Genomic DNA, 23,793 nt, shown 5'->3' with positions numbered 1-23,793 from the left:
GATGGAGTAGAGGTATTTTATATGGCGGGGTGGAGAAGCATTTTGTACTTTTACCTTAATTGTAGATGAAGTCTTTAACGCAAGATATGGTGCTTACACTTTTTCGGTGACGAGGAAAACTGGTTATTGATTTATACAGCTTGTCAGAAAAAAATAGATTAAGGCTGATAGGATTTAGAAGGCTGGATTCCAAACTTAATTCTACATTTTAAAAATTAATTTGTATTTTTCGGTACTTGATCGTATATTTTTAGTTTAAATCAGTTGAAATTCCTAATAAACTGTACTCCAAATTTTGAACAATTTTTTTTTGGATATTTTTCGATTTTTCAAATTATTATTTTTTTTTTCAGTTATTGTGGTCAGAATATTTTGTGCTACGTGCACAGCAATTGGCTATCCTTGTTTACTTCAAAAGATTTTAGAGTTCAATTTCAGAGTCTAAATTTGTAAATTTGGCGCAGAAGTAACGTTCATATTCTAGACTACGAAGGTTTGAGTAGGGCTCATTGATAACTTTCTGCTTTCAAAAAAGCAGCTTGAGACTATGGATCGCTTGTTTATTTTTTGTTTGCTTAGTTATCAGATCGCGTTTAGGAATTGTTTTATGGTTTAGCAATTTTCATTATAGTTCAAGTCAAATTTCCTTAAAATAGTGCGGGTAATTAAGTTCCAAGATACTTTGAACGAGTTTTTCAGACTCAAAGTTTTCAGACTTTCATGTTTTTCCAATAAAGCTTCCGTGCGATCTACTGTGTCAGCATGTAATAAAGATGAACTATGCTTACTGAATAAAGTGTGTTTTTCACGAGGTTTCAGGTGTTTCAAGTCAATATTGTTGGTAATAGAAGTTTGATTAGACATTGAATAGTTTTTTGGATTCCGGAAGGGTTCAGTGATTTGAGGCATTTTGTTGAACTTCAGTTATAAAGTTGAAATAAACTAGAAAAAAATATATTTTTTTAAATCTGCATTGATACGTGTGACTGGAACCTTCTGTGCTCTTTTCACAGCTACCGCTTCTCTTGCTTGATTTTTAAATTATGTTGTTCGGTTGGCTCTTTTACTCTGCCTTCCTAGTTTGTCTTCTCGTAGCGCTTTCTTAATAAAACAAGTATTCAAATCGAAAAGGTGAAATCATTATCAAGTCGAAACTCGTTTTTTTTACGAACACGCAAACGTAATAGTTATTTTATTGACGGGATAAAAAACTTTTACATGCTGATTAATTTGTTGTCTTCAGCCATTTGAAAAGAGGCATACTAAACAGAAAATTCAAACAGTGTTTGTTTCTGCAACTGTTTTTTCAAATATGCCAACATTCAAATTTTAAACGCCGTTGACAGATTTGACATGGCTATTTCTGAAGTTGAGCCTGAAAATGTGGACAATTCTGCAAAGAAGATCAAGAAGAAGAAGCGTAAGTTGGCAGAAGAAGGTGGACAAGTAGACGAAAATATTGCTGTGAGTTTAAAGTTACTTAGCAAAAGTCTTCGTACAGCAGTTTCCGAGCATCCATATTTGTATTGAGGTTTACGCGAGTTGGACTGGACTGCTTCGAGAAATAATTGTACATCAAAAAATTTGCCTTAAGTTTCCCTAGCAAGCCAGTAGAATAATCTGTTGGGTGGATGTCTAACTCAACTACATTTTTGTATTTTGTTCATTAAATAGATTTACTATGGAGTTTCGCAAAATTACTTGAATGAATTCTTGGTTTATTTGCATAAACGGATACCTTTAAATCAATGAACCGTGTAAAATTTAGTTCACTTAAATTTTTACCAGAAAATTTGAATTATATATAGCTGGTAGAAATGGCTTCTACAAAAAGAGTTCCATGAACTCAAAAGAGCAGCTTCTGTATAATTCAGGGTTGGTTTGAATAAAAGCTTGTTTAGTTGCTGCAAAGAGAGCTGAGTTTCATGATTCCGCCTGACACTGACCCAGCAAAACTGAACACGAAAGACTGGCCACTTTTGTTGAAGGTAAGTTTTGAACTTAGATATCGACTGACATAGTTGGTTTTTAAAAAGCTTTATCCACAAGTGAAAGATTCAATATATGAACTATTCAGTTTTTTTTCGGAGAACAGTTGTTGTGTCCCTGGTTAAGATATACATGCAGTTCTTTTTGGCTATTTTTCTGGGGTGGGTAATGTTGCCTCACCCTCAAGCAAGGAGCACGGATCAGGGTGAGTGTCGAACATCTGACCTTTCGATTGAGAGGTGGAGACGTAACCACTTCACCACCGCTCCCCATTTTAATACTTGTTAATCAGCTGCTGCAATGTTTTATCGAATATTCTTTGAATGAAAGCTTACACAAGAAGAAGAATCAGTTGATCAAGTCAGTAAACGTTAACTGCCTGTTATAGAAACAAGTTAAAGAGCAAACTACTTGAAAAGGGTAGACGAACTAATAACTGATGGAATTTTTGTAATATTCTAGGTCTTCGCCGCTGAGTTTTCCATTTTAGTCAAGTAATAATGAAAAAACCTTATCGTTGCTAAAGTTTGAATGTTTGTAGAATTATGACACACTGAATGTTCGAACATCGCACTACACTCCACTGCCTAGTGGTTGTACGCCTCACAGACGCACACTGCAAGAGTACATTAGAAGCGGCTTCATCAACCTGGATAAACCGGCCAATCCATCTTCCCACGAGGTGGTGGCCTGGATAAAGCGCATTCTTCGCGTGGACAAAACAGGGCACTCGGGGACCCTGGATCCAAAGGTGACAGGATGTCTGATCGTATGCATTCAGAGAGCAACAAGACTGGTTAAGAGTCAGCAGAGTGCGGGAAAAGAGTACGTGGCGGTGCTGAAGTTGCATGACGTTCTCTCTGACCAAAAGAAACTTACAAGGGTAAAATTTTAATGAGTTTGCTCTTCGCTGAAAAGATAATGTTTAAAGAAAAATGTTGAAATCAAAGTAACCGTTGAACAACTTTTTTGCAGCTTTTAAACATGATGATAGTGCGGAAAAATAATCCCTCATTTAAATTTAATCTCTCATTTAATTTTTTGTGTATCAGGACATCAATTATTCATTTTAGGCAATTGAAACGTTGAAGGGGCCTTTGTTCCAACGACCCCCTCTGATAGCGGCTGTGAAGCGACAGCTGAGAGTGCGCTCAGTGTACCAGTCCAAACTGCTGGAGTACAACCCAAAGTCACAGATGGCAGTGATCTGGTTCGACTGTGAGGCCGGCAGCTACATCAGGACCCTATGTGTCCACTTGGGTCTCCTTTGTGGCACTGGAGGCCACATGGAGGAACTGAGAAGAGTGCGCAGCGGGTCACAAAATGAAGTGAGCAGTCTTCTTTATATAAAGTTGATGCGAATTTGTTGGCAATACTGGTGATGTTGATCATCTTAGTCGGTTGAAAACAATGGTTATAGGTTGGTTCAATGCTTGGCACTGTTTTTACTTGTTGAAATGAATAAAAGTTGCCGGACGTCAAAATGAGCAATTTTGACCAATTAACTTTGTTCGGAGTCGTTCTCAGAAACGGAAATAGCCGACAGTCTGGTATTAACTAACTACACTAATTACAAATTGTTGGAAATTGCTCATTTGACATCCCAAGTCAAATATTGAGTATTTAACACGCCTAACGGTTGCCAAAATTTTATTGAATCTAGAAAAACTATTTTTAAAACGACGTAAAAATTTTCTAGGGGTATGCTGTTTTTCGTTAAAAAAGTTAAATTTTGTCGACCTTTTTTAAGGAAATTTTTGATAAAACAGGCTAAAAATTACGTTTTGAGCACTTTTTAAAAATATTTGACAAAGAATTGCGTTTTTTCGGCGCGCGCTCCCCCTTCAAATTTTGTTGTATTGGCGCCAAAGTTGCCTTAAAAATTTTTTGAATGTTGTCCAGCCAAAAATGGATCTGGTAAAATTATACCAAAGGGGCGACCCTTGGGAAGAAATAGGCTAACACTTATATAGGCTGTGTTGGCTTTTATTCTTAGAGAATCAAAAAAGTTCAGACAGACAAAATAATAATAATTCAAAGGAGCAATAATACGAGAAATTTTGATATTTCCGACTACCTTGAAATAAGATTTTTGCATTGAAATAATTTTGCCTGCAGATTTTACTGTATGCAAAATAGGTCAATTTCATTCGATAATTTATTTAATGCTCGAGCTTTTTGCAGTTCGTTATATCGAACGATGAGAGGCTTTTCAACTAGGTTATATCAGTCTGACTTGATGTTTGGTTCGTGTGGTGTGTACTGACTTGATGTTTGGTTCGTGTCTAGGTGAACGGTCAGTTGTTCACGCTACATGACGTGCTGGATGCGCAGTGGAGTATAGACAACGAGGGTGACGAGAGCTACATGCGGAGGGTGGTGCAGCCGCTGGAGGCACTCCTCACTGGCTACAAGCGCATCGTCATGAAAGACAGTGCTGTCAGTGCTATTATTTATACATTTTTTGCTATTACATTCGTACAGGCGAGCCTGTAAATCCCCTATCATCCGAGGTTTTTGTTTTTCTTCAAGACTTATATTTCTCGATTTTGGTATGTCCTTCAGTTTTTCAACTATTTTATTAATTATTATTAATTATTTTATCTTCTGCGTATGCAAATCGAGTATAAGGATCTGTTGTTTGGGTTGATTTTGTTCTAATGATATTCATACGGTACGTGTTTTTAACTCGTGTACGTGAGATGCAACTACATCTTTGTATTTGAAATTTTTTCCGCATTGTTTGAACGTAACATTTCATGTTTAGAAAGATTTTTATACCCTTAATATTGAAAATAAAACTAAAAAAAATTGTTGATTTGAAATTTATACGACACAGGTGAACGCAATCTGCTACGGTGCCAAGATCCTATTGCCGGGTCTGTTGCGTTTCGAGGATGGAATCGAGATCAATGACCTAGTGGCCATAATGACCTCCAAGGGCGAGGCCATAGCATTGGGAGTGGCACTGATGACCACAGCTAGCATGAGCACCTGTGACCATGGCGTAGTGGCTAAAATCAAGCGGGTGGTAATGGAGAGGGACGTCTACCCAAGACAGTGGGGTTTAGGGCCTGTGGTTGGTATTGTTTGAATTAGTCTACTATCTTTTCCATATTTAAATGCGCGTGTCATCATGCTTAAGTTTTCTCAACTTAATATTTTACCAAGTTTAATGAGCGAAATTTTGCAGCCTTAAGCTAATTGGTATTTGACATGGTTAGTACAATTATTAGAGTTTTTCTCGCTTAAATATATCTATACATTAGTTAGCTATGAAATTTTAAATGAATAACCCTGTTCTACTCTGCCTCAAAATATAACCGCGAATCTGGCCTTAAAGTATAACAACGGCTTTAAGCTACGAGATATGGCAGTTTTTGTAACTTTTTCAAAACTTTTTAAGCAGTTTTCAAAAAGTTTAGTTTTCAAGGCTTATTTTTACTTTTTTTACAGCTAATTTTTGGTCGTTTTCTCGATTGTGCTTGCGAAGCTCAGCTTTGCCCCTGTGATTATGTTTCAATACGTCTGTCACTTTCTCCCCGTTTTTTTCAAGGTATTTTTTGCTAAACTAACGAAAAAAAATTGAACACATTTTAGCTATATCGTATCTCTACATGGTTTGTACGACTCTCGACTCTTAGATTTTCCGGTTTATTTATCTTTCTTTAACTATACATGTAGCTACAAAATTTCAAACAAGCAACCATGTACTGGGATGACCTAAATTTTATGGGCTGCGAATCTAGCCTCAACAAATCTGGCTGCTCAAAAACTTTATTTTACGAAGTTTGACTTCAAAGAAACTAGTTTTTTTTAAGATAAGATTTTTTTCAGACAAGATTAGTTCAAATCAACGAAAATATTTTGAATTATTTTATAGTTTCATCGCTTGATGAGAAAGCTGAAAAAAATACGCTTTTTTGCGATCTGATTGACGATATGAATCAACTTCAACTGTTTCAGTGTTTCATCGCTCGATGAGCTTGCGTAAGAGCTATTGAATTTTGTAGATTGATTCAATCTATAAATTTAAACAAAAGTTTTCGAAGCTTTATCGCGTGATGAGCTTGCTTTAAAAAGCTGTATTTCTTTGTTAAGTGATTCAAGTGATGAAACCAGACAATTTCTTGGTAGCCTATTTTTCGGCAATCAAACTAAACTATGAGAACAACTTGAAATAATTCAAAAATTAAAATACTTAGTAACATGCTTCGAAAAACTCTAGCTTTTGTTCAACAGAAACAAAATATCGAAACAAATTGAAGTGTTTCAAAGTTTCAGCGCTCTAAAGCTTTGAGAATTGAGTCGTTTGGTAACCGGCTTGATTTTTTCGGCAGCAGATCAAGTCAATATATCAAATCGGCGCAGAGACGATTCAACCACAGACAATTCAGCCGATTTGAAATGCAGACAATTCAGCCTAATAAACTCAGACAATTCAGACAAAGATAATTCGGCCGATTTAGAATAAAGAGACTAGATAAAACATCAAATAACAATTTTCAAAGATCAAAACAAACTTGCTATGCATAAAGTTTTCGGCTATATGTACATTGAAGGTGCAAAATTTTAAATACTTCTGTATATGGTCTCGATTCTACTTTTTTTAAGCGTTTTGAACGAGTTTCCCACTGGCCATTGAATACTTGGGCTTCGGTTTTCTGATATTATCATCGGACATCTCTACATTAATTTCGGCATTTTTGCTCATCTTTGAAACGTGTGATCAGCTTGGGGAGGGCTGAGTGCATTGTCGACACGAATTTATTGAAGCTGCCTTTCCATGCCTCCAATATATTGTTCGTACAAGGTTCTCCGCTGAGCACCCGAGTAAAAACGTTTCAATCGGCTATGTCAAACTTGAAGAGCTTGATCTTATAATAGCTGAATTCTAAAAAGTCTGGCAAACGACTCAATCGATTGAAATATCTTTTTTTTGTAGGAACGCAGCCGATAAGAATCAAATTGAATCTGAAAAGCATGCAAGAAATTTTTTTGATGCTTTGCGGATAGTTTGATTGACTTCAATATTTTGAAGCCAGACATACAATGGATAAAAAATTAAATTGACAATCATGAGTTTAATCGGTCAAAGGCAAATTTAAGTTCAGTTCTATTAAAAATTAAAAGCAAGTTAGATTTATGATAGAAGCAACGTGGTTTTTTTAAAATGATTGCTTCATTGCTTGATATATTGCTTGAAAGTTTCGCGAACCAGATCAAGATATCAGAACAACGAATGTTTAAATTTCACCATAGCTGTTTTAAAAAAACGATTTTTAACCGTTTTTGCTAACCGATTGAAGATGCCATAATGTCTGCTTCCAAATCATCAAATTTTGCCGAATTGCTTTAAGCTTTTAAATTGATTTTAACCTTGTCAAAAATATTCCTGAGCTTGCTTGAAATGTTTTTTTTTGCGAATTATTTCGAATATGCAAAACATCTTTTCAAAATTCTTCCCTTGAAAACTTTGCGTGATCTGTTTAAGAGTAATGAGTGTTGTGAAGACTCTTGTATAGGTCTTGTTGCTTTTTTGTGTTTTTTTTTCAGGAAAAAGTCTTAAAGTTTGTTCATGCTCAAATGAACATTTTTGCGGTTTGACTTATGATTTCTTGTTAGGTTCAGTTCATTTCCTTTGTTAAAAAGAAGACAAACTTTACGATTTAGTAGCAAAAGTGTAAAAGTCACGAAAAACGTGATGGATTCAGTTTTAGAAATTGGAATTTAATTTTCAGATTTCCAAGTGAAATCAAAAATTTAACTATCAATCCGGTTTTTTTTCAAATTCAGTTAGTTATAGAAAAAAGCGTCAATCATAAATTAAAAGGCTTGAAAATCTAAAATTGAAGTTCAGGACTGTTTTTTAAGTTAGACTGATGTGGCTAGTTTCCTTGATTAATTTGATTGCCTGAAGCTTGGTTCAATTGGGAATTCGAACCACAACTTGTGCGAATTGGTTCGATATACCCAAAATTTACATATTTTTTAGTAGTCTCTTAGGTTATTTATATAACTTTGTCTGTCAAGTATCTCACAATGCTTTTTTGTCTCGCTAGAGTTTTTTTTAACATATTATTTTTGGCCGATTAACTAATAAAACTTAACACGTTAGAGCTATATCGTATCTCGTCATGTTTAGTACAATATTTAGAATTCTACATTTATCTATTCATCTATATACTTTATTCATTCAGAAACAAAATTAGCGATTTGGCAACCGTGTGAAAGTGGCTGTCAGGATTCTCCCAGGCTCAAAGTTCGATTGCTCAAATACTTATTGCTGACGCTATATGAAAATTTTTATATTTTTTTGCCTGAATTCTCAAAAAAAAGTTAAGCTCCAACCGTGTCATAAAAAAATTAAAATTCCAACCGGGTGCGCTAAGGGGTTGCAAACTTTTTCAAAATTATCTGATTAATGTATCTATGTTTTATATTTTTGAATGCGTCGGTAACTATCTCCTCATGCTTATGCTTTTTTCCGAGTTTTGTTGATGCTGTAGCCATCTGAGTCTGTCCGATACCCATTTCTATGAAATGGTTCTATGTCGTATTGTTTGCGAACTAATGATACCAAGGTAAGTTGGTTTCCCAAATATAACATAACAATTATTTCAGGCAGCAAGGAAGCAAATGTTGGTGAAAGAAGGGTCGCTTGGAAAGTTCGGAAAAATATTGGAAAACACTCCTGACTCTTGGAAGAAGTTCTACGAAGATTACAAGTATGATTCTGATTGTATTTCTGTGGGACAAAAAGAAACGCTGTGCAATTCTTTGTAACAAAGGTTTATAGCAATGTGGAAAAAAGTTGTAGCTGGATAAATCTCGCCAATTCTAACCAGAACTAAAATATTTCAGCGTAGATTTTGGAAAGCGGAGTATAAGGCAATTTTCTTGACGATAAGACAGATGAGAAAACTAAGTAACTGCAATTGGAACTGAAAAATATTTGTATGTTCCTGTTCTCAGTGCTGGCAAGATCAAATCGGAGCCTGGCATTGTGGTGAAGGTGTCCAGGGGAGAAGCGGGGGCGGAGCAACTGAAAAGCAGGGCCAGCACAACAGCTGCCGCGCCAGATTCAGATGAACCACAGGTGATAAAATGTTTTGAGGAAAAAGTTTAAGAGAAAAAATAAAACAATGGTTATTTGAATAACATCATTACCCTTGCGATAAGCAAGGGTATTGCAACCGGGTACTTATCTTTTTTCCCGTAAATAACTTTTGTCACAAAATGGATAGAAAATATTTAGAAAGAAGTTTGAAATGGTAAATATAGAAATGGTATATTTACAAATATGCGTTCTTGTTTTGCCTGTATAGGGCTTGTATTGTAGCGGTTAGATGCAAATCTTGTATGATTTTTTTACTGGAAATATTTCGGCTGTCTTTCAGCTTATTAAGTGTCGACTTTATTTCTGTCGGCCTATTTGCCTAACGTTTTTTTTGAATTTGTTTTCAGTTGTTTTTTATCTAATTGAATTCAATTTTAATAAGGTATGTTTGGAAGTTTGAAATTACTTTTCCTATCTTCTTTGAAAAACATCATGGAAAAGTTTTAGTCAAATTTTTTTTTCGGAGTTCTTATCGAATTTTTTGTCTTTTCAATGAAACTTTGTTCGGATATTTTCGTCGATACTTCTTGATCGGCCTGCTGTTCTTTTTATATTGTTTTCGGTGAAGGTAATTAAAGGCATGAGTTTATACGCGGTTTTCTTGGTGTAGTTTTTAATCAATTTTTTTGTAAATTGATTTTTAATTTGCTCTAAGTGCTTTCTAGCCTCAATATTTTTGTAGAAAGATAAATTTTAAGATAAATTATCCAAGCAAGAGACGCGGTTTCAGAAGGCCTCGAGTGCTATCAGATTACATACTTTCTTGGAATTGTTTTTATTCATATTTTGCTCGTATTAAAATTTTCAGAATTTTTTTAAATAACAAGTTTGGTTTGTTTGCTTTATTTGTTGATAGTACACGCAATGTTTTTCTATTGCAATTCAAGTTTAGCTAATGTTTTTGTTCTTGATAATAGCGGAAAAAATGAAATGGATGTCAGTTTTTTTTGCGAGCATTTTTCTTTTTATAATTTTTTTTCGTCCTAATTTGTTTGGACTTAGTTCTGAGCAACTTTTCGTCCTAATTGGTCGTGATGTCTGTTTATTTTTGCGTTCTAATCGATTCAAATTGGCACATCGAATTTTTGACAAAAAAAAATCAAAAGTTTTAATCAATTCTTTTTTTAAAAAATCTATGTTTGGATTTTTAGGACCATTTATTCCTGTTTTGTGGGCTTAGTTACCGCTCGGTAACTTTTTATGCTAGTTCGATGCTGGTTTTTGTGTTCCTCTACAGATTTTCATCAAAATGAGTTTCATTTTGAGACAAACAGATATAAAAAATTCGGGTGTTGTTTTGGCGTTTTTTCAATTTTTTTTCACGATTTGGTGGCTTTACGTATTGCAAGTGGTGCGAAGATCAGCTTCGCCTCTGTGTGTTAATTTTTGTTATATTCATAGTTGAATAATCAGTTTTCTAATTAATTGAAAGTATCAATACAGTCTATTTTGTGTTAGGCTAAGGCCCCTAAGAAGGCGAAAAAGATAAAGACAGAGTTGCCCGATCCAGAACAAGAAGAGCAGGAGTACGTGCCACAGTTCGAAGCGGCTCTGGACGAGTCAATCAAGGTACACTGAACTGGCTTTATTTCCAACTGTCAACGGTTTCCCGTATTTTCAAAATTTGTCTTTTTTGGAAAATTGAATGTCACCAGCGTAAATCAAATGAAATGTAATGGGCGTGAGTTTGTTTTTAAAAAATGTGGTTGGGCGATACTGATAGAATTGAAACTTAAAAGTCTTAAAACTGATAGAATTGAAACTTTAAAGTCCGTTCTTTATAACTTTTGTTGTGCGCTATATGTATGTTGAGTGAGTCAGTAAAATTTTGTATGTTTCAGGAGAAGAAAAAGAAAAAGAAGCGAGATAGAGAAGCAGTGGAATGAAGAAGAAATCTCGAAAATATACCAAAACTATTATAATAGAAAACTGCCAGTATTTATATGAATTACTGTGATAATTTGTTTTAGTTGCTTCTTCCACTCGTTCTACCATCTCATGCGTTAGAGGTACTGGCTAAACTTACCGAGACATATAGGGTGCAACTGTTTGAACTTAATAAACTATAAGGTAAAAAAATGAGTCTCTGTATGATAGAAAGCAACCTGATTCAGTTCGATATCGTAAGATTATGGACTGCTATCCAAACAAACCTTAAAATAAATGCAATCAAATTAAAAATATCGCGCCCGATATTTCTGGGCAAGTTGAGCCGATATACTTAATCGGAAATTGTGTGTTCAGCTCAGACGGTGACATTAAAATTGATCTGTTTTCTTTGGATTCAAAACTTTGAGTTTGATCTTTGTTTTGACCTTGTTTATCTGTTCGCTGTTCTATGAAATCTTCTGGCGACGTGTGGTAAAAACATATAAATGACCCCTATCTTTGTGCAGTTCTATACGTGGCTAGGTAATTTATTGGATCCCGTTAACAATCCCCATATTACAAAAGCGAATAACTCGTTGATAGGTTTAGTATTTGTACACATAGGTACTGTTGGGTTATTCATTATAGGGAAGGATATCGTTAACGAGGTCCATTTAATTCCGGAAGGATAAAGTGGTTTTTAAGATGTTGATTACTTCTTTGTAAATACGATATCTCGTCCAGTTCTAACCATGCAAAATGTTTTGTTTTGCCACAGTTGTCTAGTTGATTCTGTCAATCTGACAATTTGTTCCTTTTTGGAATTCAACTTGGTTCTTTGAGGACCTTGAAGCCGTCTCTTTAAATAGATAGGCCAAGTTAGCAAGTACGAATTCGATATTTTCGATAAGCGGTTTCATATTTGGTGTTGTTGATTAGCCTTGCTATAAGCAGAGGTATTGCAACCGTTTGTTCGCAGGATCTCAAAATTTAAGTTGCAATCTGTGCGTTGCCACTCAATAGAATTTTTGAGCATGTCTGCTTTTCAAATCTGCTTCATATCCGAAAGTTGTCTCATGTTAGTGGTAAATTTACCAACCCCGATTTGTTAAAATTTCAAAATTTTTATTTTTTACCTAACCGGCTTCACAACGTTTCGACTTATTTTATATCGGCTTTGCGTCCTCATATTGCCTCTTATGAGCTAATAAATTGTTTAAGTGCGTGTTTTAAGTGAGAGGACTTTAAAAAATCGAGTTACATATTTGTTTTTGATAAAAACGTTTTTCTTTCCGGTTCAATATGTCTGCTCAAGTATTTGGCGTAGTGGCCGTTTCGTAAATCTTTGTTGGGGTGCTTATTTAACATTCAAATCTTCTGATTCAGATTTTGGCTGTTTTTCTTATATAGTAGATCTAGTTTTTTCGACTTTTTTATACGCTTGAGAAAAGTAAGCGTAATCATAATGGAATATAGATTTTTGCTACTTAACAACTAATTTAACAATCACTTGAATTATTTTATAGCTAGCTTTTTTAATGAAGCTAATTTTCAGAAAAAGGTGGGTCCAGTAGTGTAGTGGTTAAGAGCGGGGCTGAGTCGCCAAGTATCTAGCGTTCGAATCTGAGACCATGCCAGTTTTTCTAATTTGATGAGCGTAGTTCAGACTTACAAAGGTCCCGATTATGTTTTTTTCTTTGTTTTTGTTCAGGAAAAAGTCTTCAAATTTGTTCAGGCTCAAACTGACTTTTTTGCAGTTTTACTTCTGAAATTTTTCAAGTTCAGTTTGTTTCCTTTGTAATCGAACGTAAAAATCACGAAAAACGTGTTCGACTTCTAATTTTGAAAATGGACTTTAATTATCAGATTTCCCAGCGGAATAAAAATTTAACCAATGATCCAGATTTCTCATTTTGGGTTAGTTTAATCAAAAAAGTGCTGCTCAAAAATTGTTTTTGAATTGCATAAAGTTTTCAGAAAAAAAAACATTGCGTGAGTGGAAAAATTTGTCAAAATAATGAAAACAAATTTTCAAACTTCAATTTACTTGCTTCTGTTTTTTTCCCGAAAATCCACCAAAACTATCCTAAAGTGCAGTCGGATTTTTAAAGAGTCGATGAAACTATTTAAAACTCTTATATAAGTCGTGGTGATTTTTTTGTGTTTTTGTTTCAGGAAAAAGTCTCCTCCTATAAATACTCTCTTATAAATACTCTTATAATTTACAGATGTGCATTGAAAAATTTTAACGCATTTATGAATACATTTATGTATCGGCGGACTTTTTTTGGTTCAATTTAAATTCTATTGCTGGAAGTGAGGTAAATTGCACTCTTGATTTATAGTTTCGCAAGTTGAATTTATTTTCCAGATTTGCCAGCGGAAAAAAAATAAGATTATTAATCCAGTTTTTTGAAAATGAGTTAATTTTATCAAAATAATGTGATCAATAATTTCATTTTGAAAATGAAACAGAGTTTTTTTTTCTGTTCACTTGCGTTCATTGACTCTTCAAAATTTCTGTTAGCTATGTTCAGGGTTTTCACCATTACGAGCGCTTCATGTGAAACTCAGTTTAGTCTTTGATGGAAACTAATTACTAGTTTTAAATTACTAATACTTACGAGAGCAAGTGCCTTGTAACCGGGAACTAGACTTTTCTCCGTTAAAAAATTTTTCTTACAAATCTTACTTGCTTTTCTTTCTTTTTCTATTATTGAACCTTAACAGTTTGCAGGATTGTCACCACGTGGCCTAGAGGTAGATTGGTTGCCTTTGAACCCTTAGGGCTATGATTCAAGTCCCGGTGGGACCTTGTTTTCTCAGCATGTATGAAACTGAAATTGTTTTTTTTTGTAAAAAGTTGAATTGGACTTTTGTTTGTTGCTCAAGTTTTGTCAGCTTAGTTGCCGCATCCCTGATGTTTCTTGTGCTGTAAGCAGTTTTTAAGAGTAATGATTAAAATGAAGTCTCTTATATAGGTTTTGGTAATTTTTAGTTTTGTTACTTTTTTCAGGAAAAAATCTTAACCTTTGTTGAAGTTTAATTTTGATTTTCACGGTTTGAGTTATGCGTTTTTCCAAATTCAGTGCATTTTCATTGTTAAAAGGAAAGTAAACTCCATTATCAAACAGCATAAGTGGAAAGATTACAGAAAACGTGATCGACTCTATTTTCGAAATAATATCTTTGTGTATTGACCAGGTTTTCCCAAACTGGGTTAATTTCATGAAAAAATTGTCCAATATAAATTTTTCTAGAAACTCAAAGGGGCTTAGCACCATATAATTTTTTTCTTTAAACCGAAGATTGAGGTTTTTTCAAAAAACATGTCAGTTTATTTGCGTTCATTTCTGTTTTTCAATTGTCAGTTGGCTATGCAAGTGCTGTTCATTGTTTTTTAGAGTACTCGAAACTTTTTTTAACAAAACTAAATTTTTCTTAGCTCAAATTGTGTCTGCTCAAAAATTGTTGGCTTTGTTTCCGCTTCGTCAGTTTTATTCCGTTGCTAATTTAAATTTCAAATGCTTTGGTTGCCATGTTTGCCTAGATTGAAATTTTATCGATTTATACGAAAATTTCAGTAGACCTAGTTTTTTTCTACATTTTTTTTGTTTTCTTTTGTTATTTCTTTTTTTATTTATGATTGTGTTGTATTGCAATTAGTGAGTGCCTGTGTGTTTAGTTTTTTTCGACAGCAGTTTTGTTTACATTTTATGCTCTTTTTTTCAAGTGTTGTTAGTATTGCATTGCAAGTGGTCCAACCTCTGCTTCAATACTGTGATAAGTTTGATTAAGAAAAGCGGTTTTTATCTCAGTGTTATTGAATAAACTTTTCCGTTTTTTGTTCTCCTGTATGAACTTCAGAGAGTCTTGATATTTTTGCTGAACTGCTTCCTACTTTTGGCATTTCCTTTTCAAGATAGATTTGAGGATCTGTACGAATTAAACCGGCATTGTTGGTTACGACCTTGTCAATTTTTTCCAGTAAATTGGATTGCATTGACTGAAGTTTCGTGGCTGAAAAACAATGTATAAGGGCAAATGTATAAGAGATTGAAATTTGTGTGCTTTACGAAAGTTTAAAAATCATGAAAACTTGATTTATAGTTTCGCAAGTGGAAGCAGTTTGGATCATTGAATTATAGGGCAAGGATTGCTGTATTCCGGTAATTGTAAAACTAATTGTAATTGTAGAACTGAAAAAAAAACAAATTACACCATTTGATGTGACTATTGTCCGGTAAGTTTTATCGGGTCTCTGAGATTTCCAAAAGCTCCCATAAGAAACACCGTTCCCTAAAAAAGAAAAATTCCTTCGCTTTTGATGTTAGCTTTGAGTTACTCTCTATTGGAAGAGCAATAACTATCAGAGAATGCAATTTGCGATCACCTATGTCACAGTTATTGTGTTTCATATTTTCATATTCTGTTGAGTGGTTTTGGAAAAACCTTCAGTATATCGATTGCCTAACCTCTCATAGTCATTCTCACTTTCAAAATACACAAAAACAACATAATCTGAGCGCTCCAAATTTTTTGTTACTTGCCATTATGTGAATCATAATTAAACAAATTTTTCAGTGCAAAATTAACCAGACCAATCCAATCAGAAAATTGTTTTTTGCTTTGAATTGCGTAAATCCTTTGATACGTGCGGCAATTGGCATACTTTTAGTGTTGTCCTTATCCAGTAAACTCGGGTGTATATTTGTGAGAACTGATAAATTTGTTTTTTTTTCAGTGCACAGAATGAAATCGGACAAGTGAGTGCAATTTGATAAGTTTTGATTAATTTTAAAGAGTTCTTATGATGAAATACTAACTGAAAATATGTCAGATGAATGGTTAAAAGTTTTCCTAACCAAATTTTCTCTGGAATTTTTGTACCAAAATGGTAGGCCCTTTCTTTTGTGTTTAACTTCACTAAGAAGTGGTGAAATCTTGCGCTCTTTTTTGTAAGCATTCTACCGTCGGAAGAATATTCAGCTTCGTTAGTTTCGACATTTAAATTGTTTTCTTTGAAAAACCGACTATCTGATTGTTGCAAATATCGTCCTATTAATTGGTTTTGAGTCGCTGCACTGTTTAACACATTTTCCCTCACCGAAATAGCAGAAGTTAGTCTTCCGATTTTTGCTTTTTTGTCAGTTCTGCCCTAAATATTTAAAAAATTTTAATTTCGTCCTCGTTTTTCTTGTTGCACATCTTTTTTCAATGAAGTACAATCATTGGGACTTGGCTTTTTTGGAGAATGAATTTTGCTAGTTGAATCCTTATGTTGCACCGACCTATGTTGTTAGTTGATTCCCTATGTTGCACCGCTTTTCCTGGTGACCAGAGGATTTGCTTTCTTGGAATTCATTAAGTAAGTGTTGTAAAACGAGATTTGTTTACCTTCCCATAGCTTTAAGCGTTTCGTTTTCGATAAATAGAACCAGTCCGTCAGCTTTTCCTCTTGTTCTTCATTTCGAATTTTGACTTCTGCAATTACCCTGCTTTAAATAATTTGTTTTCCTGGCTCAGTAAAGAGAGAGGTCTCGCATTGAATTATAGGGCAATGATTGCTGTCTTCCGGTAATTGTAAAACTAATTGTAATTGTAGAACTGAAAAAACAAATAACACCATTTGACGTGACTATTGATGTGGTAAATTTTATCGGGTCTCTGAGATTTCCAAAAGCTCCCATAAGAAACACCGTTCCCTAAAAAAGAAAAATTCCTTCGCTTTTGATGTTAGCTTTGAGTTACTCTCTATTGGAAGAGCAATAACTATCAGAGAATGCAATTTGCGATCACCTATGTCCCAGTTAATGTGTTTCATATTTTCATATTCTGTTGAATGGTTTTGGAAAAACCTTCAGTATATCGATTGCGTAACTTCGATATGCCTGCGTCCATTTTTTGGCGGATTTGACATTTTTTTTGAACGGCTGATGATTTTGGTTATCTTCGATCAACATTTTTGTTTTATCTGTAATATTTATTTTTGTTGTTTTTCTTATGTCAATTTGTTTACAGTTAGCGCATTTCGGATTTTTGTCTCCGTTTCCATCAATACAGTGCACAGAATGAAATCGGACAAGTGAGTGCAATTTGATAAGTTTTGATAAATTTTAAAGAGTTCTTATGATGAAATACTAACTGAAAATATGTCAGATGAATGGTTAAAAGTTTTCCTAACCAAATTTTCTCTGGAATTTTTGTACCAAAATGGTAGGCCCTTTCTTTTGTGTTTAACTTCACTAAGAAGTGGTGAAATCTTGCGCTCTTTTTTGTAAGCATTCTACCGTCGGAAGAATATTCAGCTTCGTTAGTTTCGACATTTAAATTGTTTTCTTTGAAAAACCGAGTATCTGATTTTTGAAAATATCGTCCTATTAATTGGTTTTGAGTCGCTGCACTGTTTAACACATTTTTCCTCACCGAAATAGCAGATGTTAGTCTTCCGATTTTTGCTTTTTTGTCAGTTCCGCCTTAAATATTTAAAAAAATTTAATTTCGTCCTCCTTTTTCTTGTTGCACATCTTTTTTCAATGAAGTACAATCATTGGGACTTGGTTTTTTTGGAGAATGACTTTTGCTAGTTGAATCCTTATGTTGCACCGACCTATGTTGTTAGTTGATTCCCTATGTTGCACCGCTTTTCCTGGTGACCAGAGGATTTGCTTTCTGAGAATTCATTAAGTAAGTGTTGTAAAACGAGATTTGTTTACCTTCCCATAGCTTTAAGCGTTTCGTTTTCGATAAAAGAACCAGTCCGTCAGCTTTTTCTCTTGTTCTTCAGTTCGAATTTCGACTTCTGCAATTACTCTGCTTTAAAAATTTTGTTTTCCTGGCTCAGTAATGATAGAGGTCTCGCATTGAATTATAGGGCAATGATTGCTGTCTTCCGGTAATTGTAAAACTAATTGTAATTGTAGAACTGAAAAAACAAATTACACCATTTGATGTGACTATTGTCCGGTAAATTTTATCGGGTCTCTGAGATTTCCAAAAGCCCCCATAAGAAACACCGTTCCCTAAAAAAGAAAAATTCCTTCGCTTTTGATGTTAGCTTTGAGTTTATCTCTATTGGAAGAGCAATAACTATCAGAGAATGCAATTTACGATCACCTATGTCACAGTTATTGTGTTTCATATTTTCATATTCTGTTGAATGGTTTTGGAAAAACCTTCAGTATATCGATTGCGTAACTTCGATATGCCTGCGTCCATTTTTTGGCGGATTTGAGATTTTTTTTGAACGGCTGATGATTTTGGTTATCTTCAATCAAAATTTTTGTTTTATCCGTAATATTTATTTTTGTTGTTTTTCTCATGTCAATTTGTTTACAGTTAGCGGATTTCAGATTTTTGTCTCCGTTTCCATCAATACAGCATGGTCATTTGGTAGTTTTGTTTCCGTCAGTCTTTTCTGACTCATGCTCTTAGTGTGACTCATGGGGGAAGCCTACTCCCGGATATACGATATTGTTTTTTTATTGTTTTTTTTCACAAAGCAGAAATCAGAAAACTTTTTTAGAAAAGTAAATCAGGATTACTTAGTTGTTTAAAATTTCAAAATCAACAAGAATATCAAATATAAACTTTTTAACGAAAAAACTCATCGAGTTAGAATCTTATTTGTTGACACAAGAAAAGATTGTAAATTAGTAATAGCTCGTCTTCATTGTCTCTGAACTGCTCCTGCACATTTTTTGATAAACTGGAACTTAATGTCCTGTTTTGCAAGTTATTTCTTGTACTGTCTTTGGCTTTTGATAGTTAAATGCTAAAATTTTCCTCCAACCAAGTCTTCTCCGGAACTTTTAGATTTCATTTTTGGCATTTTCTTCCGTATTAAAATTGACCAAGAAGTTGGTGGAATTTCACGCTCTCTTTTGTGAGCATTCCTCCGTAAGAAGGCAAGTTACATTGAAAAATTTCAATTTTTAAATTGTCTTATTTTTTCCATGGCAGAGTAGGAATGAATCTCTACGACCTGATTGTTGAGAACCTCATTCTTTCGTGTTTTTTTGCTCTGAGGTGCTGCACTGTTTGTTGTAGTTTTTTTCGCCAAATTTTTAGATTATAACGTTCCTACCTTCCTTCATTCCTTCGACATTTTCGCTTCCATGATAAACCTTGTCAAATGTTTTTTCGCTACCGTTTTTCCTGACGCTGGCATTATTGGCGCTTGGTTTTTTTGGAAACTGATTTTTGGGTTGTTGGTTTCCTATGTGTGCACCCAACAATCATCGTGATGACCTGTTTCATGTCGTCCAGAGATCTGGCCTTTTTGACATTTATGTAGTGAAGGTATGTGAAACGAAATTTCTCCTCCTTCCCATAGTAAGAGGCCATCCATTCTCGATTTTCAAGACCAGTCCGTCAGTTTTTTCTCTTGTTCTATTTTTTGTATTTTAATTTCTAAAATTGCTTTGTCAGTGTAACCATACTGAACCGGTTCAGTTATGGTGCTGGTCTTACGTCAAATATAGGGCTAAGAAGGATTTCTTCCGGCTTTCGGTAATTGGAGAATTGACTTTGCCCTGATATAGTTGCATAAAAAAGGCATATTAGACCATTTGATTTTGGCTAATTTTTGGTAAATGTTCTTGCGTCTATGAGACTTTGAAAAGCATACCATGGGATTTCTTCGCTTTTAATGGTGGTTATGAATTGTTATGCTTCGGGGGGAAGGTTAATTGTCAGTGCATGCAGTTTGCGGTCATCTTTTGTCAGAGTTATTGTTTTTGACATTGTCATCTTCTGTTGTGTTCTTGCCGGAAATTGTTTTTTCTTCATTTTTTTTTCTAAATTTAACATAATCAGAAGGTCGAAACTATCATAGTAACCGAAGTTATAATCGGGAGTCTTTTCATCACATTATTCACTCAAAATCCTCGTAACTTTCTAGATATGAAAGAGTAAAGTACAATGTTGGTAGAAAAAAACAAAGTCAGGTGGCTGGGAATTGAGCCAACCAGATTGATTTTTTTTGTTTAGGTGTTAGTTTTCTCAATCTGGTTGGCTCAATTCCCAGCCACCTGACTTTGTTTTTTTCTACCCACATTGTACTTTACTCTTTCATATCTAGAAAGTTACGAGGATTTTGAGTGAATAATGTGATGAAAAGACTCCCGACTATAACTTCGGTTACTATGATAGTTTCGACCTTCTGATTATGTTAACTTTAGAAAAAAAATGAAGGAAAAACAATTTCCGGCAAGAACACAACAGAAGATGACAATGTCAAAAACAATAACTCTGACAAAAGATGACCGCAAACTGCATGCACTGACAATTAATCTTCCCCCCGAAGCATAACAATTCATAACCACCATTAAAAGCGAAGAAATTTTTCTACTTAACAGGATGGTTTTTTACGCAGAGAAAATTCCTCGTAATACAGGTTGCGAACGCTGCCTGTGTACTCGTCACTATTGATGATAAAAACTACTTTCGGGGAAATTCATGATTTATGGAGCCAAGGGAACAAAAGCGCAGTTTTTTATGATGGGACCGTAGCCTCATATAGGTTCAATTTTTTTGAGTCACTTTGATTTTTTTGTTTAGGTGTTAATTTTCTCAAAGTGACTCAAAAAAATTGAACCTATATGAGGCTACGGTCCTATCATAAAAAACAGCGCTTTTGTTCCCTTGGCTCCATAAATCATGAATTTCCCCGAAAGTAGTTTTTATCATCAATAGTGACGAGTACACAGGCAGCGTTCGCAACCTGTATTACGAGGAATTTTCTCTGCGTAAAAAAACTACCTGCACTAAGTTCCTCGGTACACGTGCACAAGTCTTTAAAAAGCCTATTCAGAAAAGTCTCAGTGCTAATGCCAGCGATATCCTGAGCTTCAAAAACTATTGGTTGAAAAATTTATCAATCTTTAGTTAAATCTCTATAAATGTCAGATATCCGATCATCCGCATCAGCCGCGCCGTTCCGGGTTTACAAACTGAGCCTGCACTTTTTGTAGTAGAGGCTAGGGAGTCAACAACCGTTACATACCACCGAAATTGCCTAGCAGGTCGCTTCTGATCTGTCCTGTGGAGTTGTCGTGTCTCTAAAACAGAACGAATGTGAGTGGATGCTAGATTCTGTTTTTGTAAGAGCATTCAAATTTGAATGCCTAAAGAATCTCCCTGCAATTTTGAAACAAGATAGGCCATGCCAATCATCTTCGGTTACCTTTTTCCGCTGAAGCATCTATGTTCTTCACAAATTTTTGAACATAGGCGGAGCCCAAGTGCAATTCTGGCTGCAGATTCGACAATTTCAATCATAGATTTTCCCACAAAATGACATTTAATCTTTGCGATCCAAACTTATCCTGGTAAGCTTTGAACCTTTTTACATCTTTAGGTTTTAGTTTCAAAATCATTTGAGAATTTTTTAAATCAAAAATGGGCTCAATCCTGTTTTTTGGACTTCGTTTTTTGGAACTACTTCACATTTTGCTGAATCAAACCAAATATCTAATTGCATAAATATATGATCCATACTCGTGCTGCAAAACAAAAATTTCATTTAAGGTAGCTTTCGCTCCTACTGCTGAAGTTAAAAAAGCGGGTAAGGTAAAGATAATAGGCGAGCAGAAGATACAAGCAAGCCACCTTTGGCTGCCGGGAGAACTGCTTGCAGAAACTGTGGATAATTCATTTTCACATTTGTTACCTTTCTTAATATTTGATCAATTTTTTCCGAAATTTTTTTTGGACTTGTACGCAAAAAATTTAGGAGTTTTGGCATGCGAAAGCATTTTTGTAGGATGTTAAAAGCATAATGTGCATCTAGTTTATCAAAAACCTCCGAATTCTTTTTCCAGCTCAGCTATTTTTTTCATTTAGCAGTTCTTTTTGAAAATATTTGGCTAGATGCGAGCCCAAGATTACTTACAAGTTCTTCCTTGAATTTGATTTTTTTTGTGGACAAACTTCTTGAAATTGACCTAAAATTGCTTTGCTTTGCGTACTTTTTATCTCTCCAAAAAAATATTTCACGATTTTGTGTTTAGGCTTAAGCCATCGTCTTTTTCTATTTTCAATAAATTTTTAAGGTCTTGGAGCACTATCTTGTAGCGTCGGCTAGGTTTCCATCATCTAAATACCAAACGTTTAGTTTGCATTCAAGCCTTTTTCTAGCGCCTGTATTATTTCAGCAAAAAGCGATGGAGCCTCGGGATTAACTTGCTGTGTGCCGTCCTCCGACTTAATGGTGAAATTTTCGTTAAGAAATTAACTCGGTTTACTGTAGTCGCAATGAACTTGCTCGTAAAACTCCGTGTGGTTTGAATAAACGTGATTCAGCAGGATTAAACGTGATTCCGCGTGATTCAGCAAGATTTAGGAGCTACGTAAGCGATTTGAAGAAACTCAGCACAGCAGTGCCGTTTTATTTACTAAGGAGGTCTTCAAAAACTTGGGAAACAACCCTTTTCGGACCGGCACTGGAACCATTTGGAAAAGACCTAATTGCTTTGTACACCTCAAACTTAGTTGTAAAAACTATCATTTTTTTCCGGGTTTGGAGCATTTATATTACCTCATTTTGGGTGTTTAGATACCAATTTTTTATAGTTAGGAATCGAAAAAGGTGCGATCTTGTCATCCAAAGCGGCCAACCTTAATCCTCTCTTTTTAGTTCCCTCATCGAGTTTGCTGCTGATTAGGTTTGTTCTCTGCTCGAGATCTGTCTGGAGCGGGCTTGACCCTTGAAGAAGGGGCTTAGGCAGTGAAACACAATTTTTTTATAGAGCTCATAGCTGTCGTTTGCTTACGACCACTTGTCTTAGGTTGTTCAAGAAAAAAGAAGAAAGACAGCAAACAAACAGCCAACAAGTAAAATTTATACGTTTTAGAAAATATCAATCATTTTATCCAAACAACTTTTTGTCAAGAGAACCCGCGAGACTTTAGGTACTCTCTTGAGCACTTAAACATTAGAAATGACTATATTCACATGATTGTCTAGCCTTAAGTCATTACTAGTCGTAGTATTATTGACAGATTTCAAATTAGCACACATAAGTCCTTGAAACCATTTTATCATTATAGCGTCGCTAAAAGCTATATTAACACAATTGAAAACTTATACAAATTAGAACAACAATAATATCTTATCCAATTTAAAAGACCTGAAGGTTTTAAGCATTTTTTGCTCGTACATTAGTTTTTTTTTCTCATTTTGACGGCGCGGCGTTAGGGTAGAGAAAGTAAAATTGGCTGGACACAAGAGGACTGAACTAAACCCTAATAACAAAGTTGGAATTTTATCGAGGAAAAAAAACTTATACCAATTCAATTTAGAGAAAAACTTACAATAAATAAATTTCGCTAAAAGGAAGAATCTCAACCGAGCTCAGAATGTCCAGCAGCGCACCACCAGTTACCCCAGGCCAGGAACTCCCTTCCCCAGACCAGAGACATACTTGACAGACATGTCTCTAAAATCCCTCATAGGGCGCTCGACAAACCGGCACAAACATCAAACATATCACATCTAGTCAATAAGCTTATCACAACAATAAAGCTAGTTTGCGGTGAAGTGTTTCAGAATATCTTAAGCAATGCTTGTGCCAGATTTTGGTTGATTTGACAATTTTTTTTTGTGATTGGGTGGCTTTTGATTACTTCGGTTGTTTTGTTTCTTTTGTCGACTTAATTGCTGGTAGCGCATTTCTGAATTTTGTCTCTTTTTCAATCAGCACTTTCTGATAAATTGGTAGCTGAGATTCGACCGATTGCTGTTGACCCATGTCTTATTTTTACTCGCTGGGGAAAAAATAAGCCTACGCCCGGATATACTTGAAAAAAGTTTG

The 23,793-nt window shown here is 34.8% G+C and overlaps 2 protein-coding genes across 2 annotated transcripts in view; both read left to right on the top strand.

Moving 5' to 3' along the window:
- Positions 1–11,830, top strand: part of LOC134845307 (uncharacterized) — a 354,200-nt gene extending 342,370 nt beyond the window's left edge. The window contains exons 2-11 of the mRNA XM_063862279.1: positions 1,346–1,464; positions 1,902–1,988; positions 2,531–2,872; positions 3,063–3,317; positions 4,279–4,428; positions 4,829–5,068; positions 8,614–8,717; positions 8,965–9,088; positions 10,568–10,678; positions 10,951–11,830. Of these exons, the coding sequence (XP_063718349.1) occupies positions 1,354–1,464; positions 1,902–1,988; positions 2,531–2,872; positions 3,063–3,317; positions 4,279–4,428; positions 4,829–5,068; positions 8,614–8,717; positions 8,965–9,088; positions 10,568–10,678; positions 10,951–10,995 (1,569 nt within the window). The 5' untranslated portion in view covers positions 1,346–1,353 and the 3' untranslated portion in view covers positions 10,996–11,830. The remainder of the gene's footprint in view (positions 1–1,345; positions 1,465–1,901; positions 1,989–2,530; positions 2,873–3,062; positions 3,318–4,278; positions 4,429–4,828; positions 5,069–8,613; positions 8,718–8,964; positions 9,089–10,567; positions 10,679–10,950) is intronic.
- LOC134845306 (TRAF3-interacting protein 1-like) overlaps positions 1–23,793 on the top strand; it is a 69,937-nt gene that overhangs the window by 4,364 nt on the left and 41,780 nt on the right. The gene's annotated exons all lie outside the window — the stretch shown is intronic.

This window comes from Symsagittifera roscoffensis, chromosome 4, assembly GCF_963678635.1.
Source record: "Symsagittifera roscoffensis chromosome 4, txSymRosc1.1, whole genome shotgun sequence".
NCBI lineage: Eukaryota > Metazoa > Xenacoelomorpha > Acoela > Convolutidae > Symsagittifera > Symsagittifera roscoffensis.
This window is presented reverse-complemented; position numbering and strand designations above follow the sequence as displayed.